This window comes from Podarcis erhardii (genome assembly GCF_964252035.2).
Source record: "Podarcis erhardii genome assembly, chromosome: 1".
NCBI classification, from domain to species: Eukaryota; Metazoa; Chordata; class Lepidosauria; order Squamata; family Lacertidae; genus Podarcis; species Podarcis erhardii.
Genome location: NC_138497.1, coordinates 54,203,782 through 54,224,135, shown reverse-complemented (window position 1 = coordinate 54,224,135; position 20,354 = coordinate 54,203,782). Strand labels below are relative to the sequence as shown.

Genomic DNA, 20,354 nt, shown 5'->3' with positions numbered 1-20,354 from the left:
CTTGGGAAGTGGCTTGAATGTATTGATGTAAAAATATAATTACTCAAAGGTGCCCAGCACATGTTTGCTAACTTCACACAAATTAATTCTTTAAACCCTGTCTTCATTTTGTTCAGCTGCTGTTAGTTGACATGGTTGCCCATCGCTCCTAACTAGTCAGAAATATGAATACAAGAGTTTCAGAACACTTCAGTAATGTTCACAAACCATTGAGTGGAAGAAAGCTCACACAAGTGGGGTTTGGTCCCATCCAACCCCCTGTGCCCCTTCCAAAGCAAATCTAGAGGATCAGAGGACCTCTTGAACAACTGGGAGAAGTGGGAATCTTGAATCCACCCCTTACTGTTTGGAGGATCCCCATACCACCTAGAGAAGCTTTTGTAGGAACAGTGGGAACTGTTGCAGGGCATGCAAAGGATCCCTTGAATGAGTTTCCTTCTACTTTAGCTACATAAGAGCCAAACCAATAAATTTATATTGTATCTTATAGGCTTGAATACCGTATTATCAGTCTTAATGTAAAAAGATACTGATATCTGAAAGGGCGGCTTTAAGTAGATATGCGTGCATACACACACATATTTGAAACAGAACTCCTAAGATGTGAGCATGCTTGTTGTAAATTTCCAGTTCTTTTGACAACTGAACTGAAATCTGGGTTTTGCCTATGCCTGTGCTGATGAAAGTTTGCCTTTCGCCTTTTTAGCCTCTGACCTTCTTGAGCTTAGGAAATGCCTGCTTGGCTCTGAAGAACGTCAGTGGGGCATTGCAGGCTTTCAGGCATGCCCTGGATATTGCGACAAAGTGTCTGGAGTGTGAGAGGAGCCTGAAGCTGATCCGCTGTTTGCAGTTCTATCCATTTCTGTACAACATCACCTCTTCTGCCTGCAGTGGTAAGCAGCTGCTGAAAAAGTCCCCAAATTAGTAATTTTATCCCTTCAACACTACCTGCAGAAATTGGACTACTTTTCTTTCTCTCCCTCGTTGATAATCTCTTTTTCATCTGCGCTCTCTCTCTCTCTGTCCAATTAGAAAAGGGAACAGTGTGTTTTTTTCAGTTAGATCTAATTGAGAGTAATTTTTGGAAAGCTGTCTTCCCAGAATTCCCTACCTGATTCTCCTTACAAATTGGGTGCAGTGTTTACTAATTAGAGAATGCTAGGATAGTTTCAAGCCCTTCAAGGGCATTGCTCTGCTGTAGGGCTGCTGAAATAGTCCCATGTTTACACCTGATCTGTTTTCTTAGCAAATACCAAGAACCAGGGAAACAGGGAGAGAATGGCCCTAAGCATGGAATAACATATAACTTTAAACCCATCTGCACCACTATATAAAAGCAGGCTCCCTGTTCTTCAGAACCTGCTGTAAATATTTGAAGAGATTTAGCTTCCTGTTCAAGTAAAGCTGCGAAAAGATTAAACAAATTCTGTCTTCACCTATAGCTGCTAAATCTCCGGTGCATTTTTGCTCCTTAATAGCACTAAAATTTTATTTGAATATATGATTGGAACTGAACTAGTATAATCCCTATTCAATTATCCATATGAGCTAACACATTAGGATTATTTAAGCCAGTGGTTCCCAACCTTTTTGATATGGCAACCTGTAAGTCCAAATTTACTTAGAATGGTGACCCATTATTTTATTGTCACATGAATTTTATTTACCCATCATTTTACTGCCACATGAATTTTGGACTTTGGTCTTCAGCAGCTGTCTATTTTGTGCATTTCAATTGCAAGTCTGCCTACTTTTAAAGCATCACTTGAGGCATCGAAGCAAAATTCAACAATACCCCTATTAATGTGGAGTTTAATTTATTGAAATATTTATAGTACTTAGTAAATTATTACTGGTTTGTTTGTGAGAATGTAAGAACACCAACCATCAAATTGCAGGGCATTGCCTCATAAACTGTAAAACTTTTTTCTAAAAGCATAATTACACAATCAGTGTTAGATATAATGAACTATGAGCATCTTAAAGTTTTATTTACGATAAGCCCATTTTGACAAGTATCAGTGGGATGGCTTGAGCTTACATTTTATTACCAAGTAGGTGAATGGAGGCTTTGATGGTTGTCAGACATAGTCTCACATCAGTTAATACACAGGATGCTGGTATTTCTTATTTCAGCTAAGCACATTTCAAATCACCCTTGGCTCAACTATTTACTCAACCTCTAATTTGTGGGTGTTTACAAGCACCTTGTGGCAAGTTATCACCAGATCTGCTGCAAGCCGCCAGAGAAAAGTTTACTACCATTACAATGTGAAACTTGACCCTTTCTGGCATTTGGTTACAAGTATCAACACAGCATTATAATATGCCAAAAAACCCCAAAATGTTACCTGAGGTATTATACCGGTTAAGGATTAAAAGCAATAATCCTTTTGGGTTTATGCATCACAACCCACAGGTCGAGAAACGCTGATTTAAGGGATGGAGTTGCATGGCATTACCCTACTTAAGTATCTTCTCTGTGCCAAAAGTTTATTTTCCCATGTTTCATAAAGAGATACCTTTCAAGGGATTAGAAACAGGACTGCATATGTGCATCCAGGTTCTTAGCATAAGTGCAGAACCTAGAGTCAGACTTCTCAGAATCCCAGCTTTCAAAAAGGGAAGTTTTCCGTTTCAGTTGAAGGGAGAAGTTTAAAGCTATGCTTTTGTACAAGGCTTAAACCACTGTGGTGCTGAGCAAGACTTCTTGAAGTCTGAGCCGGTAGTGAGGGGGGTAGGCAGAGTTTCCTGTAGTGTACAAGCACTTTTTTCCCTCCTCTCTGGCTGGTGGCTGTTAAGACTGTTGGCTTCCACTTCATTGTCCTCCCAACGCCCAACCTTCATTCTTCTCTTCTCTTTTTGTCATACCTGACATTGTCAAAACATTTCCAAAGTCTTAGGGTGCAAGTAGAACCCAAAGATGCAGGAAATGTTTGTGAGCTTCCGGAACCAAGTGAAGAAACTTTCCTTTACATTCAGTGCTGGTTACAGATTTTCACTACTGACTGTTATTCAACCCTTGGTTATACAAAGTGTTAAAAATCACACATATATGCACTTCTGAGTAGTTTAGGATTGCTAAATTCAAGGCCATCTACTGGGAAAGCGCAGGATCAAAATACTGACTAAAAACTCTTCCTTTGTAACTTGAGATTCTCATGACTGATAGAATATGTGAATTTTTCATGTTCGTCTGTCTTTTGAAGTAAAATCCCAATCTTCTGTTACATTTTCAACAAGTATGGCAACAAAACTATGCACAGAGTATGGGTTTTATTGAAATACGGGTTGTAAGGACTGCATCATTCTGATATGTTAGTTCTTTTGGTTGCATGACTGTTTGTGGGAAGGAAGTAAAAAGCTTTCTTCTCTCTATTCATAAGAATGATGGTCCTAATGTGGTTGTTCCCAATTTGACACTAATCTGGGTTCATAAGGATTATATTTCTTCCCTCTGTTCATAACTATTAATAGCTCTCAGAAAAATAAATAAATCAAGATCTACCAGTGGGAAAGTGGACAAAACATTGGTTCAATATTGGAAGCTTCCATATTTACATTGTTCTCTCTCTCTTGCTCTTCATGTGCTGTGTTCCTTTCTTTTATAGACTACAAAGGTGGGCAACACTTCAGGTCATCTTGTCTATCCCCTGCTAATGTGAGAACATTAGACATTTGAACATGAGAAATGGTGTGGACATTTCTTTTGTTGTTATTTTTAGAATGTGAAATAAACATTCTAATGACTCCAGCTTCTGACACTTGATTTTTTTTTTTTTTTTATTGTGGGATTGAAAAAAAGGGAAAGTGAAAAGAAGAAACCAGGAATTTGCCAGGATGTCTCATGATCATTGTTCTGTGTTCTATCTTTCTTTCCTTTTTTCCCTTAATGGGCTCAAAAAGAAAAGAAAAAAAACCTCCTTATAGGAATCAAACCTTTGAAAAATATTTCAGCATATCTGAAGCACAGGGACACCCAGAACTGACCAAGTCCATCTAGCTTGTTATTGTATATGCCATCCTTCCCCAGCCTGGTGCCCCCCAGATGTTTTGGGCTACAACTCCTGTTGGTCCCAGCCTGCGTGAAACATGGGGCAGGGATGATGGTGAATGAAGTTCAAAACATCTGGAGGGCACCATTTGGATAATGCCAGTCTACCTTGACTGGCAATAGCTCTCCAGGGATTGAAACAGGGATCTTTCCCAGTCCTATCTAGAAATGCCAGGGATTGAAACTGGGATATTCAGCATGTAATGCATATGCTCCACCACTGATACACAAAAAGTAGATGGTGCAACATTGGTGTAGTGAAGTTTTGTGCCACGTAATCAAATAAATAAAACCTACATGTAGGGTTTGCTTGCATTTCACACGTTACTGGTGCTAACTCCTATTTAATGGAAAGTCATTACTTTGTGGAACACAAGTCCAGTAATCTTGAACACATCCGGATTAAGGTTCAGTAATAATACACAACTAAATACCCAGGGTAGTCAAGTACCCTAGTGGTAGTCACCACTATTGTACTTGTTGCTGCACCAGTTAGATATGGGGTGAGAGTTAATCACATTGATGAATTACCATCTCTCTGAGCACAACTCTTCAGCATTCTACTAATTGAACTGACCATGGTGCAGAAATGGGATGGCATGTTGTACAGGCATACCTTGCTTTATTGCGCTTGACAGATGATTGCTTCTTACAAAGACGCAGTGTAGCTGCAAGCATTCTGGCTGCTTCCAGGGGAAGGAAGCTTCACCCTGCCCCTGCCATCCAACTTCTGGCCACGGGAGTAGAACTGGCTAGGGCTGGAGCTGGAGCTAGGTTTCCCCCCACCCCTGCAGCTGTGGGGTGTGTGGCTTAATAGACTACAGTATCATGTAAACATAACTTGCATATGCTCTAAGAAACAAACAAAAAGTGCTTTATTGCGGTGGTCTGGAACCAAACCTGCAATATCTCCATGGTATGCCTATACACTCCCATTACTTTTGGTTTCTTACTATAAAGGTGGAAGAATGAAAGGGCTTCAGTAGCAATAGATCCTACTTCTCCCTTGACATACTGGTTTAGCAGTGTGATAACGAGTGATTTTTATCTGAGGTAAATAAATAAATTTATTTCTCAAATAACATAAGAATAGCAATTAGGCACAGGGCTGTGCTTTGCCCCTTAGACACTGTCCCAGGTAAAGAATTACACGACAAAAATTAATGGTCACCAGATCTGCTCCAAATATGTCATAATAAAAATAGTTTTCACCAGGGTTAAAAATCCTCTCTCTGTGTGTGTGTATCAGACCTAATAATGCAATCATATACATACAGTATATACTTACAAGTAACTCCATGTTCAGTGGGACATACTCCCTTGTAAGTGGATTTAGGATATATCCTAGGTATTGCAGTGTTTGCCACCTTTTCCTTTTCACTCAAGTGTTTTGCAGAAAGGTTGTTAAAAGTTTATAATGCAATTATGTACATGCTTATTCAAAAATAAGTTCTGTTCCTAGTAAAGCAAGTGTAGGGTTAGAGCCTTAAATTTGCTCGAGCTAGACAATTCTCATGGCCTCCAGGTGTTTTGGACAACAGCCACCATGGCCAAATAATGGTCAGGGTTTATAGAAGTGTTCTCCAAAACATCTAGAGGACAACAGGTTGGAGAAAAGTTTGGTAGGCCAAAATAAATGTTCAACCACAGTAACTGTTTCTGACTTCCAGTCCTTGATGTACCTTCTTTCATTTATTAACATGAATATCAGGCGCTATTGTTTGGGGGATTACCCTGGATGGTCCCCGACGGACTTTCAAAAATTAACTTTGGCGATATGCTCACGCCTCCCTCTTTCATTTGCCACGATAGTAGCTTCCTCTACATTCTTTAGGACAGCTTTCTCCAACTTGGTCACCTCCAGTTGTTTTGGATTACAACTCCCATCAGCCCCAGCCAGCATTGCTAATGGTCAAGAATGGAGGAAGTTGAAGTCCAAAACATCTGGAGGGAACCAGGTTGAAGAAGGTTGGCTTGGACTTTGTGTATATGCGCCCATACATGGTGATTCTCATTCTGTAGCATTTTTGTTTTGGTTTTTCTTAGCTTTTTTCTTATTATGAAGCTCCTGTTCATTCCCTATCCTATATACATTTTCTCATTTCATCTGAATATTCCCACACTACATATGCGTTTCTTTAAGCAGCATCTATACTGTGCTTTCTGAAAATGCTGTGTTTTCTGATGCCCTCTTGTGGCATAAGGTATCACATTTCCATTTAGCAGAACGTATTTCTTCTATGAGCTTTTTGGAATAAGCTCCTTAGGTAGTTTCCTTTCGGTGTTGTTTTCTCCAGAGCTATACTGGGAGAATTTATACAGTATCAGCCAGCTTTTACAATGAGGCAGACATGGGAGGAAGCTATTTTTAGACTAGTATCTTATCAATTTTACATCACCCACACCACACATGAGCCTTTGAAGAACCTTCAAACATTCTTTTAGAAAAGCAAGATTTCCCAAAGTTCTGGCGAGAAATTGTAATTTATAATCCTGTTTTTTCCAGTTTGGACAAGAAGAACAGGATCATATTACTTGGGTAGATGTTAGTGAGCTACAGTTAGCAACACAATAATATCTTTAAAAATTAGGTGCTGGCTCCCAAACGCCACAAACCCAGAAGTGAGTGTTTCGGTTTACAAACATTCTTTGGAACCCGAACATCCAACGGGGCTTCTGAATGGCCACGGGAGCTTTCTGCAGCCAATTGAAAGCCACGCCTTGGTTTCCAAACATTTTGGAAGTCAAAACGGACTTCCAGAACGGATTCCGTTCGACTTCCGAGGTACCACTGTATATAGAGTAAGGGTTCTCTCAGAATAGAAGTACTGTTACTCAGAAAAATATATCTATACCTTACTAGATATTATTTAAAGCTTGTATCGAGTGCAGTACACAGTATAATAACATAAGTATAATAACATCATAAATAGTAAACCATTTCTTTAAGGGAAAATGATGAAAGGACAAGATAATAGGTAGAAGCCAAGTGGGGGAATCCCTAAAAGCATCTTCATGAGAGAGTTTTCAGTTGCTTTCCTAGAGTAAGAAGGTAGGAAAAACACAACTAGCATGTGGAAGCTATCTGCCATCATAGGCATTCTTTTGGAAAACAATCTGATCACCTACCAGCTCAAATTGTGCTTCTGGGATTCCCATGCAGCGGGTGCTATCCAGCCACAGTCAGCCACAAGGGAACTTGCCACAAGCAGGACTCTTGTTAGAAATATGTAACAAACCCAAATCTGACAAAACAAAAGTGTCTGTGGTTGCTACATTATGCACATTTAGGAATAAGTTCCAGTGAATTTCGTGAAACTGGAGTATATTTTGCATTTGTGCATCAGATTTGCTATTAAAGTTTCTCTCTGAGCCACTATGAAATGTGGCCCTCCTGGCCACGTAGATGAATTTGAAGATACAAGAAGTGCTGCTGAATCACAAAGAAGGCAAGTAGAAAGAAGATCAATTTTACTTTGCTTTCAGCTCATCAGTCTATTTAGCAATACTTTTCAAGATTTGAAGTTTTACACTTCTAGGTGTGACAATCCTAAAATAATGCTGCAGGCCAGATTGATTACATTTATGAAAATGAGAGGCAAATCAATTGCTTAAAAAAATATAACTATAATGCACATTAGTGGCAGTCTTCCATCACATGAGACATTCCTAGAAGTGGGTCTGTATTGTTGAACATGTTGCCCATCTGCCTTAACACTAAAAGATCCATTAATGCAGCTTCCAAGAAGTTGTCTTTTTCTCTCTAAGATGAGTTTTTCTGGTCCTGTGGCCATGACTCAGGAACATTTTCAGGTGTGCTGCTTGGGTATTTTAAGAGAAATAGTACTGAACAGATATTTTACCCTAAAAACAAGGAATGTTGAGTTGGACTCAGGCCAAGTCATGGTTTACAGCCATTGAAATCAATGTTAATGTATCTACTATTGTTCTGGCTTGCTCTAAACAGCAGTAGATAGATAGCATTGGTTTACATAAATATATAGCCATAGAACCCCACCTCATTTTATTGCGCTTTGCCTTATTGCAGTTCACAAATATTGCTCCTTATGAGGTTGCGGGTGCAGTTGCAGGCAGCCCGGCTGCTTCCAGAAGAAGGAAGCCCCCCACCATCGCTGCCCCTCTTCTGGCCACAGAAGTAGAGCTGGCTACTGGTTTTCCCATCCTGCCCCTGCAGCCAGGGGGCCTGGCTTAATAGGCTACCACAGCATAGGGTAAACATAACTTTAATATACACCGGGAAACAAAAAATATTGTGTTACTTGCTTTATTGCGATAGTCGCTTTCTTGCAGTATTCTGCAATATCTCCAAGGTATGCCTGTATTTAGGAAGATAATGGCTGAAGATGGGGGGTTCTCCATACAAGAAAGGTTGTGGACATAGATAATATTTTATTCTGGAAAGAGAAAAAACAGAAATGCATACGAGAAACTGTAATACAAAAACCAAAGAAGTTTTCCGAGAACGTGCCATCGCCATTCTAAGGGTCTGTGCGTTTCACCCTCCCCTGTCTTCTAAAGGACGTCAAGTTATATTTGAGGCACTAATTGAAATTCAGGCCACACCACTGCTTAGCCTGCTGCTCTATATGTAGCATCAGAGTACCCTGAGAGGCATTGCAAATAGCATTTCCTAGTCTTTCTTATCTGCTGACGATGTTGGAGAGTTAAATTTAGAAACCATCTTCCATGTTGGGCCTCGTTCCCAGACAGGGCTGAGAACACGCTGTGGTCTCTATCCACGTCACAGGGAGAAAAATCCTGTTGTAACCATTGATGAGGTAGGACAAGGGTTAGGGTATGGTGGCTTTTACGATAGCTGCAGCCCTGCCCCATTATTCATAGATCAGTTGTGCATTTTTAAAGGGGCTATGGGGTTGTCAGCCATCCCACTGAATTCTCTGGGGGAGGTGGGTTTGTGTACGTGTGTCCCTTTTGTGCCATGTTGTGTTCAAATTTAGCAGACAGACGTTCGCCCTGTTTTTTTTTTCTTTTCATGATTTATTTAGTGATGGTTTATATTTCATAAGGGTAATTTTTAGCACTATCGTTGCTGGGAACAGAGCCCATTATGCAATTGGTCAGACATTGGGTTGTGTGCCTTGCTGATGCTGCTACTGCTGCTTTTGTAATGCAAAAAAGAAATGTCACAACTAAGTTATATTGGAGTAATATATGTTTTGTTACAGTTTGTCCTATATGTTAATAGGATCAACCTGTTTCTACATTTACATACAACGTTGGGGTGAGAACACCCTAGTTAAAAACAAATGTGCACTGGTTTGTTATATAACTAGTTTATTATCAATATAGATGAGGACGTCCACTTGCTGAAATGTATATTGATAATGAACTACATATTACAGCATCAACTAAATTAGTTTTGTTCGTATAATAATATATTGGATCAAAGTATGTGGTATCAATCAAACTGCCATTCATTCCATTATTGCCTTCACAGTAGTGTAGCCAAAGAGCCATGGTCAAGTAAATTAGAGAACAACGTTGGCTAAACTGATTGTATGATTCTGCTTCCAGGATTTAGGTTACTGACGTCTTGTTTGGGATTGAATGGGGGAGTGGAAGAAAAGTACACAAGGACTAGAAATACCAACAGGATGGGGAATGGCTAGACTCTGAGCTCCCCTATGGGTAGCTTTAACAGAAGGGCAGGACCACTCAACTGTCAGTCACCAGATGCCATCATGACATCAGGTGATCTATTTTTCCATTGTAGCATGGCATGAATTAGGACCCCTGCCAGGCCTAATTGGAGTCACAAGCTAGAGATCCCCTATCGCAGGAATAGCAGAACAGTAGGGGGACTGGTGCATATTACCACCATGAGAGATGGACAGGGAGCTGTGGAGGGTGCATGGACATTTGACATCCTGATTAGGACTCTTCTTTTTGAGCTTCCATAAAGTTGCAGGAGGATATACTTTGGTTGAACATTAAGAGAAACTTCTTCATGGTCAAAATAGTTTGACACTTATACATGCGAGGGGGAGATCCCTCTCTGGGAGATCTTCAAGTAGACACTAGACAGAGGTTTCTTAAGTTGGTATTGGAAAAAAGGTGAATAAGAGGGTGCATGATAGAGGTATATAAAATTATGCTGTGTGTTGAAAAAGTGGGTAGAGATAAGTTTCTCCCCCTCTCTCATAACATTAGAACTGGGAGACATCCAATGTAGTTGAATTCAGGACAGATGAAAGAAAGCACTTCTTCCACATACTGTATAGTTATAAACTATGGAATTTGCTTCTACAGGAGGTGGTGGCCATCAACTCGGGTGATTTTAAAAGAGGATTGGACAAATGTCTGGAGGATGACACTATCAAAGGCTATGTTCTACCACCACTGTCAAGAGGCCATATGCCTCTGAATGCTAGTTTTCTCTAGAATGTGCTTGCCCAGATCCTTCAACCTTTTTTCACCAAAGAACATGTCTAGCATCCTTACTGCTTTACTATCTATGTTGCTTTCTTTGTCATTTCTGTGGTTACTTTATAATGTTAAATTAAAAAGTATTATATAAATTGAAGCTTTACCATTGTTGAGAGGAAACCGCCCACAACTTGGATGCATCAATTATAGCTGATCAAAATTACCGTGGCCCTGATTTCAACAGTATTATGGTGTACATTGGCTCCTGTTCAGCTGATGATCTCTTAATAGAGAAGTAAGGAACCAAATGCCTCCTTGCCCTTCTCAAGTGCTTTTGCTTGCCTGGAATGTGCCCTTGGACTGTGACGGGGCTTCTTGCTTGGCTGGATGGACAATACAGAGTTGGGGACGTGTAGAAACCTCTGACTTTTGTTGGGCTGGATTGTAGACTTCGTGCAAAAGTCAGAGTTGCTCCTGTTGGCCCACCCATTTTTGCCTGTGGCCCGGCCCACCCTGCGAGGTGCCTATGAAGGGAGCACAGCTATCAGGCTGCAAAGGGTTCCCCACTTCTGTTCAACTAGAAGTCCTCCAAAGCAGTGCCATTTTCTATTATTTCCCCCACTTGATGCCGTTAGTTTAGTACACACTGGCAAGTGGTGTCAAGACTTCCAGCATCTGAGATCTTTCCGTGTTAGACGTTAGATCTAAAAGTGGCTCTTTGAGTGCTGCTACTGGTTTTCAATACTCCAACTGCTTTTTCTGTAAAAGTAAAACTGCTTTACTTCTGTAAAGTAAAGTAGGTTTCATGGCTTTCTTACTACAGTCATACCTCAGGTTACAGTCGCTTCAGGTTGCGTTTTTTCGGGTTATGAACCACCGAAACCTAGATGTACCGGGACGGGTTACTTCCGGGTTTTGGTGGTTGCGCATGCGCAAAGCGCTAAATTGCACTTTGCACATGTGCAGAAGCGCCGAATCACAACCTGCACGTGCACAGACGCACCGCTGCGGGTTGTGAACATGCATCCCGCACGGATAACGTTCGCAACCCGAGCGTCCACTGTATAGCAGGGCTTCATCTTCTAAAAGTGGTGCGTGCCATCAACTAGTCCAGGCATGTCCAACAGGTAGACTTTGACCTAAACCCCCCAAAAGGGGGTAGATCACTGCCAGTTTTTAACTCTGTGAGTAGATCGCAGTCTCTTGGGAGTTGGACACCCCTGATCTAATCTATTTAAAACGAATAATAAAGATGGTGCTAGCTTAACAAGCATATTATTCTAGAATTTCATTCTTTTCCAATTTTGTCCTTCCCTCATCTCTTCTCCACAGTGTTCTTTTTAGTGCGGGTGTGGGTGTATATAAACACACGCATGCACCATAAGGCTTTTCCATAGCATCCTCTTATTTATTTTTTTGGAATGCTAAAGTATCCAAGGTTCATTCTGCTGAAGGGCATCTCACAATGTAGTCTGAATCAGATGTCACCAAAAAGGCCGCATTTCCGTGTTGTGGTCCTGTGCTCACTATCTCTTATGAATTATACATGAGGCTGCATAAAGCAGATTTAAAAAGATGAAACCAATTAAATTTTAATGGGGGGGTGAGATGAGTTGGGGGAGGGGAGGGAGGTGCAGTGCTGAGACCAGGGAGAGATGACAAAGACAAATGTAATTGTATAGCAGATGCTTTACAAGTATGTGAAGTTCAGCTGCTTATGCTACTCTGTCATTAGCCTACATTGTAAAATAATTTTGGTTATCATCTTTATTCTGTTACTGAATAGAATACCACTCACCAGCAGATTAAAGAGGGAGGTTCTTACTGAGGCTGCATGTCCTTTAGATCTTGCTGTGTTTCATTTTGGCCTCTCCCTAAATAACAAAAGTCTGGCCTTATTTATGTGAGATCCTGAGCCTTCATACTTTCTCATATTTCACTTGGAACAATGGATACCCAAACCTAAAATTGCATTTTACAGCTGAGCATGTTCCCAGTATGACTAGTTCACAAACGTTTTCATTGATCTATGCGTACTTGTTTCTTTAAAAAACAACAACACCTCATTTCTTAACATTATTAAATATTAAACCATTTGAAGTTCACTTTACTTGTTCCAAAATCGTTAACTGGTTTGGCTGAAACAGGAAACTGGTTTAATCTTGACTTGTGCAAAAGGAGTAACAAAAGTCTGTGTGGGGATGAAAGTCCCAGTTTTTTATTAGATTTGTGAATTTTATTCAACATTTCCATGGATTATGTGGCTTGAGGAGATATTTATAGTGGTACCTTGGTATTCGAACGGCTTGGCTCCCAAACAAATCAGCTCCTGAACACTGCAAACCTGGAAGTAAGTGTTCGGTTTGCGAATGTTTTTCAGAAACCAAACGTCAAATGCGGCTTCTGCTTGAGTGCAGGAAGCTCCTGCAGCCAATCGGAAGCCACGCCTCGGTTTTCGAATGGTTTGAGAGTCAATTGGACTCCTGAAACGGATTAAGTTCGAGAACCAAGGTATCACTTTATTTCACAACTCTTACCTATAAACTTACATTGTAAGGCTTTCCTGAGCAGATTTGTATCAGTTAAAGAGAAAGAGAGACCGTGCAGTATTTGAACTTGGCCATCAAAATCAACCCAGTAGAAACCAACTGAGAGTCAAATAGCAGGATTTTCAATAATAGGACCAAGCCTTCATACTGCAGCAGAAAGAAAGAGTGAGCAGGAAAATTGTTGTGCTCTCTGTGTAGTCCAACATAATGAATTCTGTGTATGTTCAGAGTCTCACTCAGGAAGCTTTCAAAGCTTGGCTAGAGTTTGGGATGGGTGTCCTGTCCTCCCTTCCATGTGTGCACATCAAGAGACATGGTTTTTGTCCCCCACTCAGCTCTGTTTCAACTATGATGTTGTAGGACTTAGGGCACTGTCTGTAGGGTTGGTTTCTAAATAAAAATGCATTCCATATTTTTATTCTTGCTGTCGTTCTCCCTCTTCCTTTTGCACTTGTTGATTTTCTATTCCGTAGCCCATCCAAGTGCTCCTCTTCCCACTTGTGATTGGCCAGGTGAGATACTTCGGAAAGTGTGTCACTTAATGACTGCCATTAATTTCCAAAGCATTGTACATGATCATCCTTGTTTGTAGACCATTTGTGTGTATCAGTAATTCAGATGATTATAGCAGCTTGGCCTAAGGGAGTCATGTCTGTGTGTTTCACAGGCCACTGTCACGAGAAGAGCCAAGGCAACAGCCATACCAAGCAGAAGTACCTTGACAAGCCCAATTCTGAGATCATATCCATGGAAGAAAATCTTGTGGCAGTGACTGATGATGATTCCACAGATCTTCTTCACAGCTCCACAACAGAATCATCCTCTTTGACTTTAGAAAGTAAGTGAATATTGGAATAGTGAACACAGCAAAGGGGGGTTGAGCCTTTCCTTCTTTTTCAGAGCAGTTGTTACTTTGTACCTTTCTAAATTTGGAAAACCCCTCTTTTTCATTGTTAGCATTAAAAAGTGTATGAGAGAAGGAATTTCATTGTGTGCAACTTCTCTGCAGCAATTTGAAACTTCCCATTACAACCATTAAGGATACAAGGACCGTAATGTTGAAGTTGGCCATCTCTGCTGTACCTACACCCTTGACCATCTCAGCAGAGCAGGCTACAGATAAATCCCTTGCACGGAAGTGCATATGTCTGGACCACAAAATAAGTCACCGCACCTGTTGAGTGCTTAAAAAAATAGTAGAGCACCAAAAGAGACTGGTAGTAGAGCTTGGCAGGGGGTTGGACTCGATGGCCCTTGTGGTCTCTTCCAACTCTATGATTCTATGATTCTATAAAGAACACATCCTTGCCTATGGTCCATGTCATGTATAAGTCAGGCTTCACTGAGCTACATACAATTTGATTGCAGAACGATTAGGGAAAGTAGAGACATATTGCTTGATTGCATAGGATTGTAGTTTAATTCCATTGTTAAAGGACTTTCCCATCTGTCAGACATGCTAATGGTGTCACATTGCTCTGAAAGCGCATGTGCAGTTTGTGATAGAATGGGATCCTTGATTAGATTAGATGAAGATCCATCCTCAGTCTGGTCCTGCACCCTCTTTCTAATAGTAGTCCACCATACCACATGCTTCTGGGCGATCAACAAGTGCCCTACTCCTCTTGTTAAGCTCTCAGCAATCGCAGTTTAGAGACATACTGCAAGTAAACTCTGGGGACTCCCATTTAGTGATCATGCCTTGGTAGGTACATAGGATGCTTGCCTGATACCCTCTACCCAAATTCATCATCTTGCCTTAATATGAGGCTTCCCAATAGGAAATCACACTCGCTAATTATTTCTGAGTCAATATCCCAACACAAAAATAGGAAGTAAAAGGGAATTGATTCAGATCAGGGCACAAAAGGTACAATCCATATCTCAGTCATGTGAACAGAGCCAAGCAACTGCCTGTTCCTCTCCCCAATTGTACAAATGAGCAATTTGCACTTTCTGCAGTTGCCACATCATACTGAAGCAATGCGCATTGTCCTTACCATTCTCTGTTCAGTGGAAGGGCAAGTCCACAGAATTTCCTTCTTGTCATGCCAGCAGGAGTTTTTCTGTGAACAATCCCTGTGTGTAATCCCCTCACTTACATGACTTAGTGAAATGCTTCAGTTTCTGAGAACTGCTGCTCCCTTCAACTAATGGGAACTTCTTGCAGATTTCATTAAGAGAAGCATGCAGCTCCTTTTGATGTATTTTGCCTCTTGAATGATAGCTTTACCGGAGACATTTTTTAGAGGAACTTAATGGAATGCCCTGCATGGTGGCTTGAGAGCTTGAATTATGAGGTGAATACATTTTTAATACCTTTTAGGTTCTGAGCTCTTCAGGTTGGATAGTTCTCCCCCACACCTCAAAATGGGAAAGGGTATTTTCCAGATAACAGAATATTGTCTGATTTTGAAAAATTAGCAATCAAAAAATAATTTTGATTGCCTAAAAATACTCATTCCTGGAAAATACAGTGGAAAGAAATGATGCTTGGGCCAATCAAACATTTTAGATCTGTCCTTACAATATAAACTTTCCAAGCAGGGTCGCTACCGAGAGCTATTCAAATTATTGCTTTCAAACCAACAAACAATTTAATGAGAGGGCTTTGAAAGATCAGTCCTTTTCAATCCAAAGTGACAAGTTGTATTAGAGGTTTTATTACCATCAGCCTGCATTTATATCATTAAAAAAACCTATGTGTTAAATTGATTCCCATAGTCTTGGTTTCAGACAAAAACAGAATATGGGTGGGTTGAGAATATCATAGTGCTGAAAGTTTTAATCAGTTCTTAAGCATTGGATCCTTATGCAAAACAACTCTTCTGTTGAATGCTCTTGCAACAAGGATAGGTTCACACAGTCATGCCTTTCACACCATTATTGTAATTAATATGTAATCTTCCATAATGTCTCGGATATTGTGACTTGACTTTTCAACATATATAGGCTGTAATGTATGGCAAGGAAAGGTTATGGATTAGGTTAGTCATAAGCAAAAGCAGAAGTGTGATGCTATCCTGTCTGGCATGTAACCCTAATTATAATACAGCTTTTGATCCGAGTGATTTATTTTGTTGCTCCCCCTTTGCAGGCACCGTCATTGCCGAAAGCAATGGTTCAGAAGAAGTGGAGAGTTTGGGAGATGCTCAGATGTCCGAAGAAATGTTGGCATTGGTTGACGAGTTTGAAAATTCGTGGCCCCTTGAAGCCTTTGAGGGGGCACTGGAAGTGAAAGGCCATCGGATGGACTTGCAAGGGATCCGTGTCCTCAAGAAAGGTTCTCAGAACGGACTTCCCAGCTCTTGTTTTGGAGATTGTGGAGATGATGACGATGACGAAACTGAATGGGTAAGAACTCCCATCAGCAAGATCAAGCTGTGTATTTCTTGTACAGTGTCTCTGGGTTATCTATAGCCTTGCTCAGGCATCCTGATAATCACATGAGATAACATTCACACAAGGTGTGTCCCATGGAACATGGCTCCCTCTTAGCTCATTTCTTCCTTTCATCCTGAGTTCGTGCTTCTTCAAAGTCCATGACAAGGGGGCCAAACCTTCAGAACACATTACTCAAATTCTGTATCGGTTACATTCTCTGCCCATTGGTTCCTGTAGTTTATATCAAGTGGCTAGAAAAGGCTTAACATAGTCCATTATATAGTCCCTCCCTGTTTGCTCCTCTGAGTCTGTAATGATCATTTTGCTTCAGCATTCCAATAAGTCAATCACAGAGCAAATTGTATTTTGAATATAGCATTCCTTATTAGACCTCTTATTGTTGCTTGATGTATATAATATATAGTATATTATTTCCGTGTTTCTCAGCTGTACTAATGTGTGTTTTCATTGATGTTTATCAATTGTAATTGTCAGTTGTTATAAAATGTTATAAACATGACTGCATTAGTTTTCCATTAGTTTCAGTAGGTCTTCTGTGAGTAAAATTTAAGTGAATACTCACCCTATGGTCCTCTTTACCCTCACCATGTTAGTCCTATGACAGGGGAGACGAACCACAGACCCAGTGGCCCTCCAGACTTCTCTATCTCACCCATGAGACTCTCTCCATGCAGTGTTGATTATCTCTTGCAAGTGTGGTCCTCAGTGCTGAATTGTTGCCCAACCTTGTGTTAAGTGAATTATTTTTATATACTTGCGCAATTTGATGAATGAAATGCAATCAGAAGGAGGAGGGCCAGGAGATCCAGGGAAAAGAGAAACTGTCTGGAAATTGTCCTTGAAATCAACTCAGACCACCGAAAGCCAGCTATCACTTTATTCTCAACAGCACGCCTGATATATTTGGTTGCTAACCCTCATGATGTTTTTTTTCTTTGACAGATAACATTCCAAGTAAAACGTGTAAAGAAACCCAAAACAGAAAACCTAGATCCACAAGAGCCAGCAGGAAAAAATGGAGAGGAGGGAGTAAATGGAGAAAATGATAACCTTTACCAAATGGCATTGGAGATCAGTGGGCCAAAAATACCCTCCCCAGGACCACCAGGTATATATATTTTTAGGATTTTTTTTTTATTTTTTTTTTAGAGCTTCAGGTTGTGTTTTATTCATGACTGATTCAAGTGAAGCATAAGAAATGATAGAAATGATTACATAGGTGAGGAGTGTGGAACCTTTTTAAAAAAGGATTTAAGTCTGTTGACCCTTCTGTCCTGAAATGACAGTGTAGCCTTTTGCTGTAGTCAGTGAGATAGTGTTTGATATAACATGGTACAATATTTCCCAATAGCCAAAGTCACAGTCATGCGAGCAGAATGAACACGAATAAAAGTGTGACTTAAGATCTGAGGACTCCACAGGTTATATTCATCATACATGAATTAGGGTCAAACAAGTAACAAAAGTGTGAGGTTCTATGGGTTAAAATGTGGCATAGGGCTTAATTAACCTTTTGTCTAAATTACTTCAGAGTAAAGCTCAGAGTCAAACTTGGGTTTCTGAAAGTATGTATCTCTTAGAAGAATTGCTATCTTATTCCTTTTACTTACCTTATAATAAGGAGCAGGGGCTGTATTCATGTTGGTGAAGGCATTTAAAGTGCTTCTTGATCTGGGCCACCTTAGCTACCCTCATCTCTTTCATTCTCTCTTTAGTAGCATGATTTTGTTGGAGAAGCATTCATGTTACCATCCTGGGACTAAGAGAAGACCAAGCAACCATGCCAAATGCCATGGCTGAATGCAACTTGGGAGCAAGGCACCACCTGAGCCAAACTTAACAAACATAGCATGGCCAAGAGAGCATAAAAATAGATGGTCCTAAACCCCAGAGTAGGGATGGGATGTACAGAATTATGGTGAAGCAGGGATAGGACTGTTGTTTCCTAAGGAACGTCTGCCAGCTTCTTCCACCTGTGTTGTCTATTTGCTGCCTTTTTTGGTAATACTACTATACTTACCAGCAGAGACTTCCGGGACTCTTGGTCTGATGATCTAAGACTGGGCTGAGTGGCGCCTTGTGTGATGCCAAAATTCAATGCCCAAACCCTGCCTTTTGCCTTCCACTTTATATAATAGTTGTGGAGCCCCCAAGGCTCTGTATCCATGCTCCCCTAAATCCACCTGTGCTGGACAGTAAAAAAAACATTCACACCAAGCCACACCAACTTGGGGCACCAACTTGAATAAAATATTGGGGGGGGGCAAGCCCTGCCCCACATAATCGACCACATGATGCAGTGCACACACACCATTTGAATGGCAATGCCCATCCACTTTGGGGAGGCCAAGCCCCCTCACATATTGTATTGGGGGGCCAAAGACCCCTCGCCCCCTAGGAGTTGGCTCCTATGTCTCCATACATGGATCTGAGCAGCAGAGGTCTATTCACAACTTGCTGTTCAAAAAGTTGCAAAGTAGAATATATTCAACCATTTTGTAAAGAAAATGCTGAAGCTTTTCATATTGTGTGTGTGGTTGCGGAATTTCTGGATAGAGATCCCAAAGTTCTTTTAGCTTGGAGTTTCCTATGACCTCCTACCTTAGGGCCAGTATTGATAATTATCTTGATACTTGTGTTTTAATTATCCATTTATTTTTACATGTATAAATTATTGAAGTGGGGGATGCAACAGAAAACTGCAGTGTCTAATAAATAGAAAAATGCATCTTGCGATTTTTTTTCACACTCAAATGTATCCATCATAATCTTCTGTATGTCTCTCACTTCAGATGTTGACCTGTTCGCATGATTAGAACACTCACATAAGCAGTTATTTATAACAGTTAGCCAGCTGCAATATCCCTTATTTTGCTGTGTGCACTGCATATTTTGGCTGTGTTCAGACTTAATACTAAAAACTTGTTTGCTTCTTTCCAGGGAAAAGGCGAGACTACCGCAGCTTGGGTTGGCCAAGTCCTGATGAGTGCATAAAACTTCGCAGAGTAGAACTTACTACAGTAGCCAGCACATGGCTTGCTGTTTCTGCTAAAAATATCGAGTGAGTGTTTTTTCTGGAAAACAAACTGGGTTAGTGCACAAACCAGTACAGATAATCGGTGGCGCCCTTCACCAGCTGGGTGCCCTTCCTGCATTCTGACTGGAGCTGATGGGAATTGGAATCCAAAACAGCTAAAGGTCACCAGGCTGGTGAAGACTGATCAGTATTCTAAAATATTATGGGCTGGTGCACTGAACTCTGCCTACTTCAGCCACACTCTTATAGGGAGGCTAATCTTGTCATAAAAGGGATGCAGGTGGCTCTGTGGTCTAAACCACTGAGCCTCTTGGGCTTGCCGATCAGAAAGTTGGCGATTCAAATCTGCACAATAGGGTGAGCTCCCGTTGCTCTGTCCCAGCTTCCCTAGTAGTTTGAAAGCACACCAGTGCAAGTAGACAAAATAGGTGCCGCTGCTGCAGGAAGGTAAATTGTGTTTCCGTGCACTCTGGCTTCTATCACGGTGTCCCATTGTGCCAGAAGCGGTTTAATCATGCTGGCCACATGACCCAGAAAGCTGTCTGTGGACAAACACCAGCTCCCTCGGCCTGAAGCAAGATGAGCACCGCAACCCCATAGTCGCCTTTGACTGGACTTAACTGTCCAGGGGTCCTTTACCTTTTTACCTAATCATGTCATCCATAGTATCCTAGGATAATCACCTTTGTCTCTTTTAATGCACAATATGTCACCATCTGTTAACAGTGCCCTCCAGCAGTATCTCTTGCCCTGCAGAACTTAAAAGACCACAATTCATAAATGATGTGGTGTTAGGAATGAGCAGTGAGGTAGTTCAGGTTATTAGATAAATGTTCAAGATTGTGACATTCAAAAGTAAATTCACTGTTATGACAGCCACATTCTGCCCTAGTATCATTCT

The 20,354-nt window shown here is 40.8% G+C and overlaps 1 protein-coding gene across 4 annotated transcripts in view; it reads left to right on the top strand.

The window, feature by feature from the left end:
- TTC17 (tetratricopeptide repeat domain 17) overlaps window positions 1-20,354 on the top strand; it is a 57,309-nt gene that overhangs the window by 27,183 nt on the left and 9,772 nt on the right. For all 4 annotated transcript variants that reach the window (XM_081834043.1, XM_081834044.1, XM_081834046.1 and 1 more), the window contains exons 16-20: window positions 707-893; window positions 13,679-13,849; window positions 16,109-16,365; window positions 17,359-17,524; window positions 19,357-19,477. In XM_081834043.1, coding sequence (XP_081690169.1) covers window positions 707-893; window positions 13,679-13,849; window positions 16,109-16,365; window positions 17,359-17,524; window positions 19,357-19,477 — 902 coding nt within the window. The remainder of the gene's footprint in view (window positions 1-706; window positions 894-13,678; window positions 13,850-16,108; window positions 16,366-17,358; window positions 17,525-19,356; window positions 19,478-20,354) is intronic.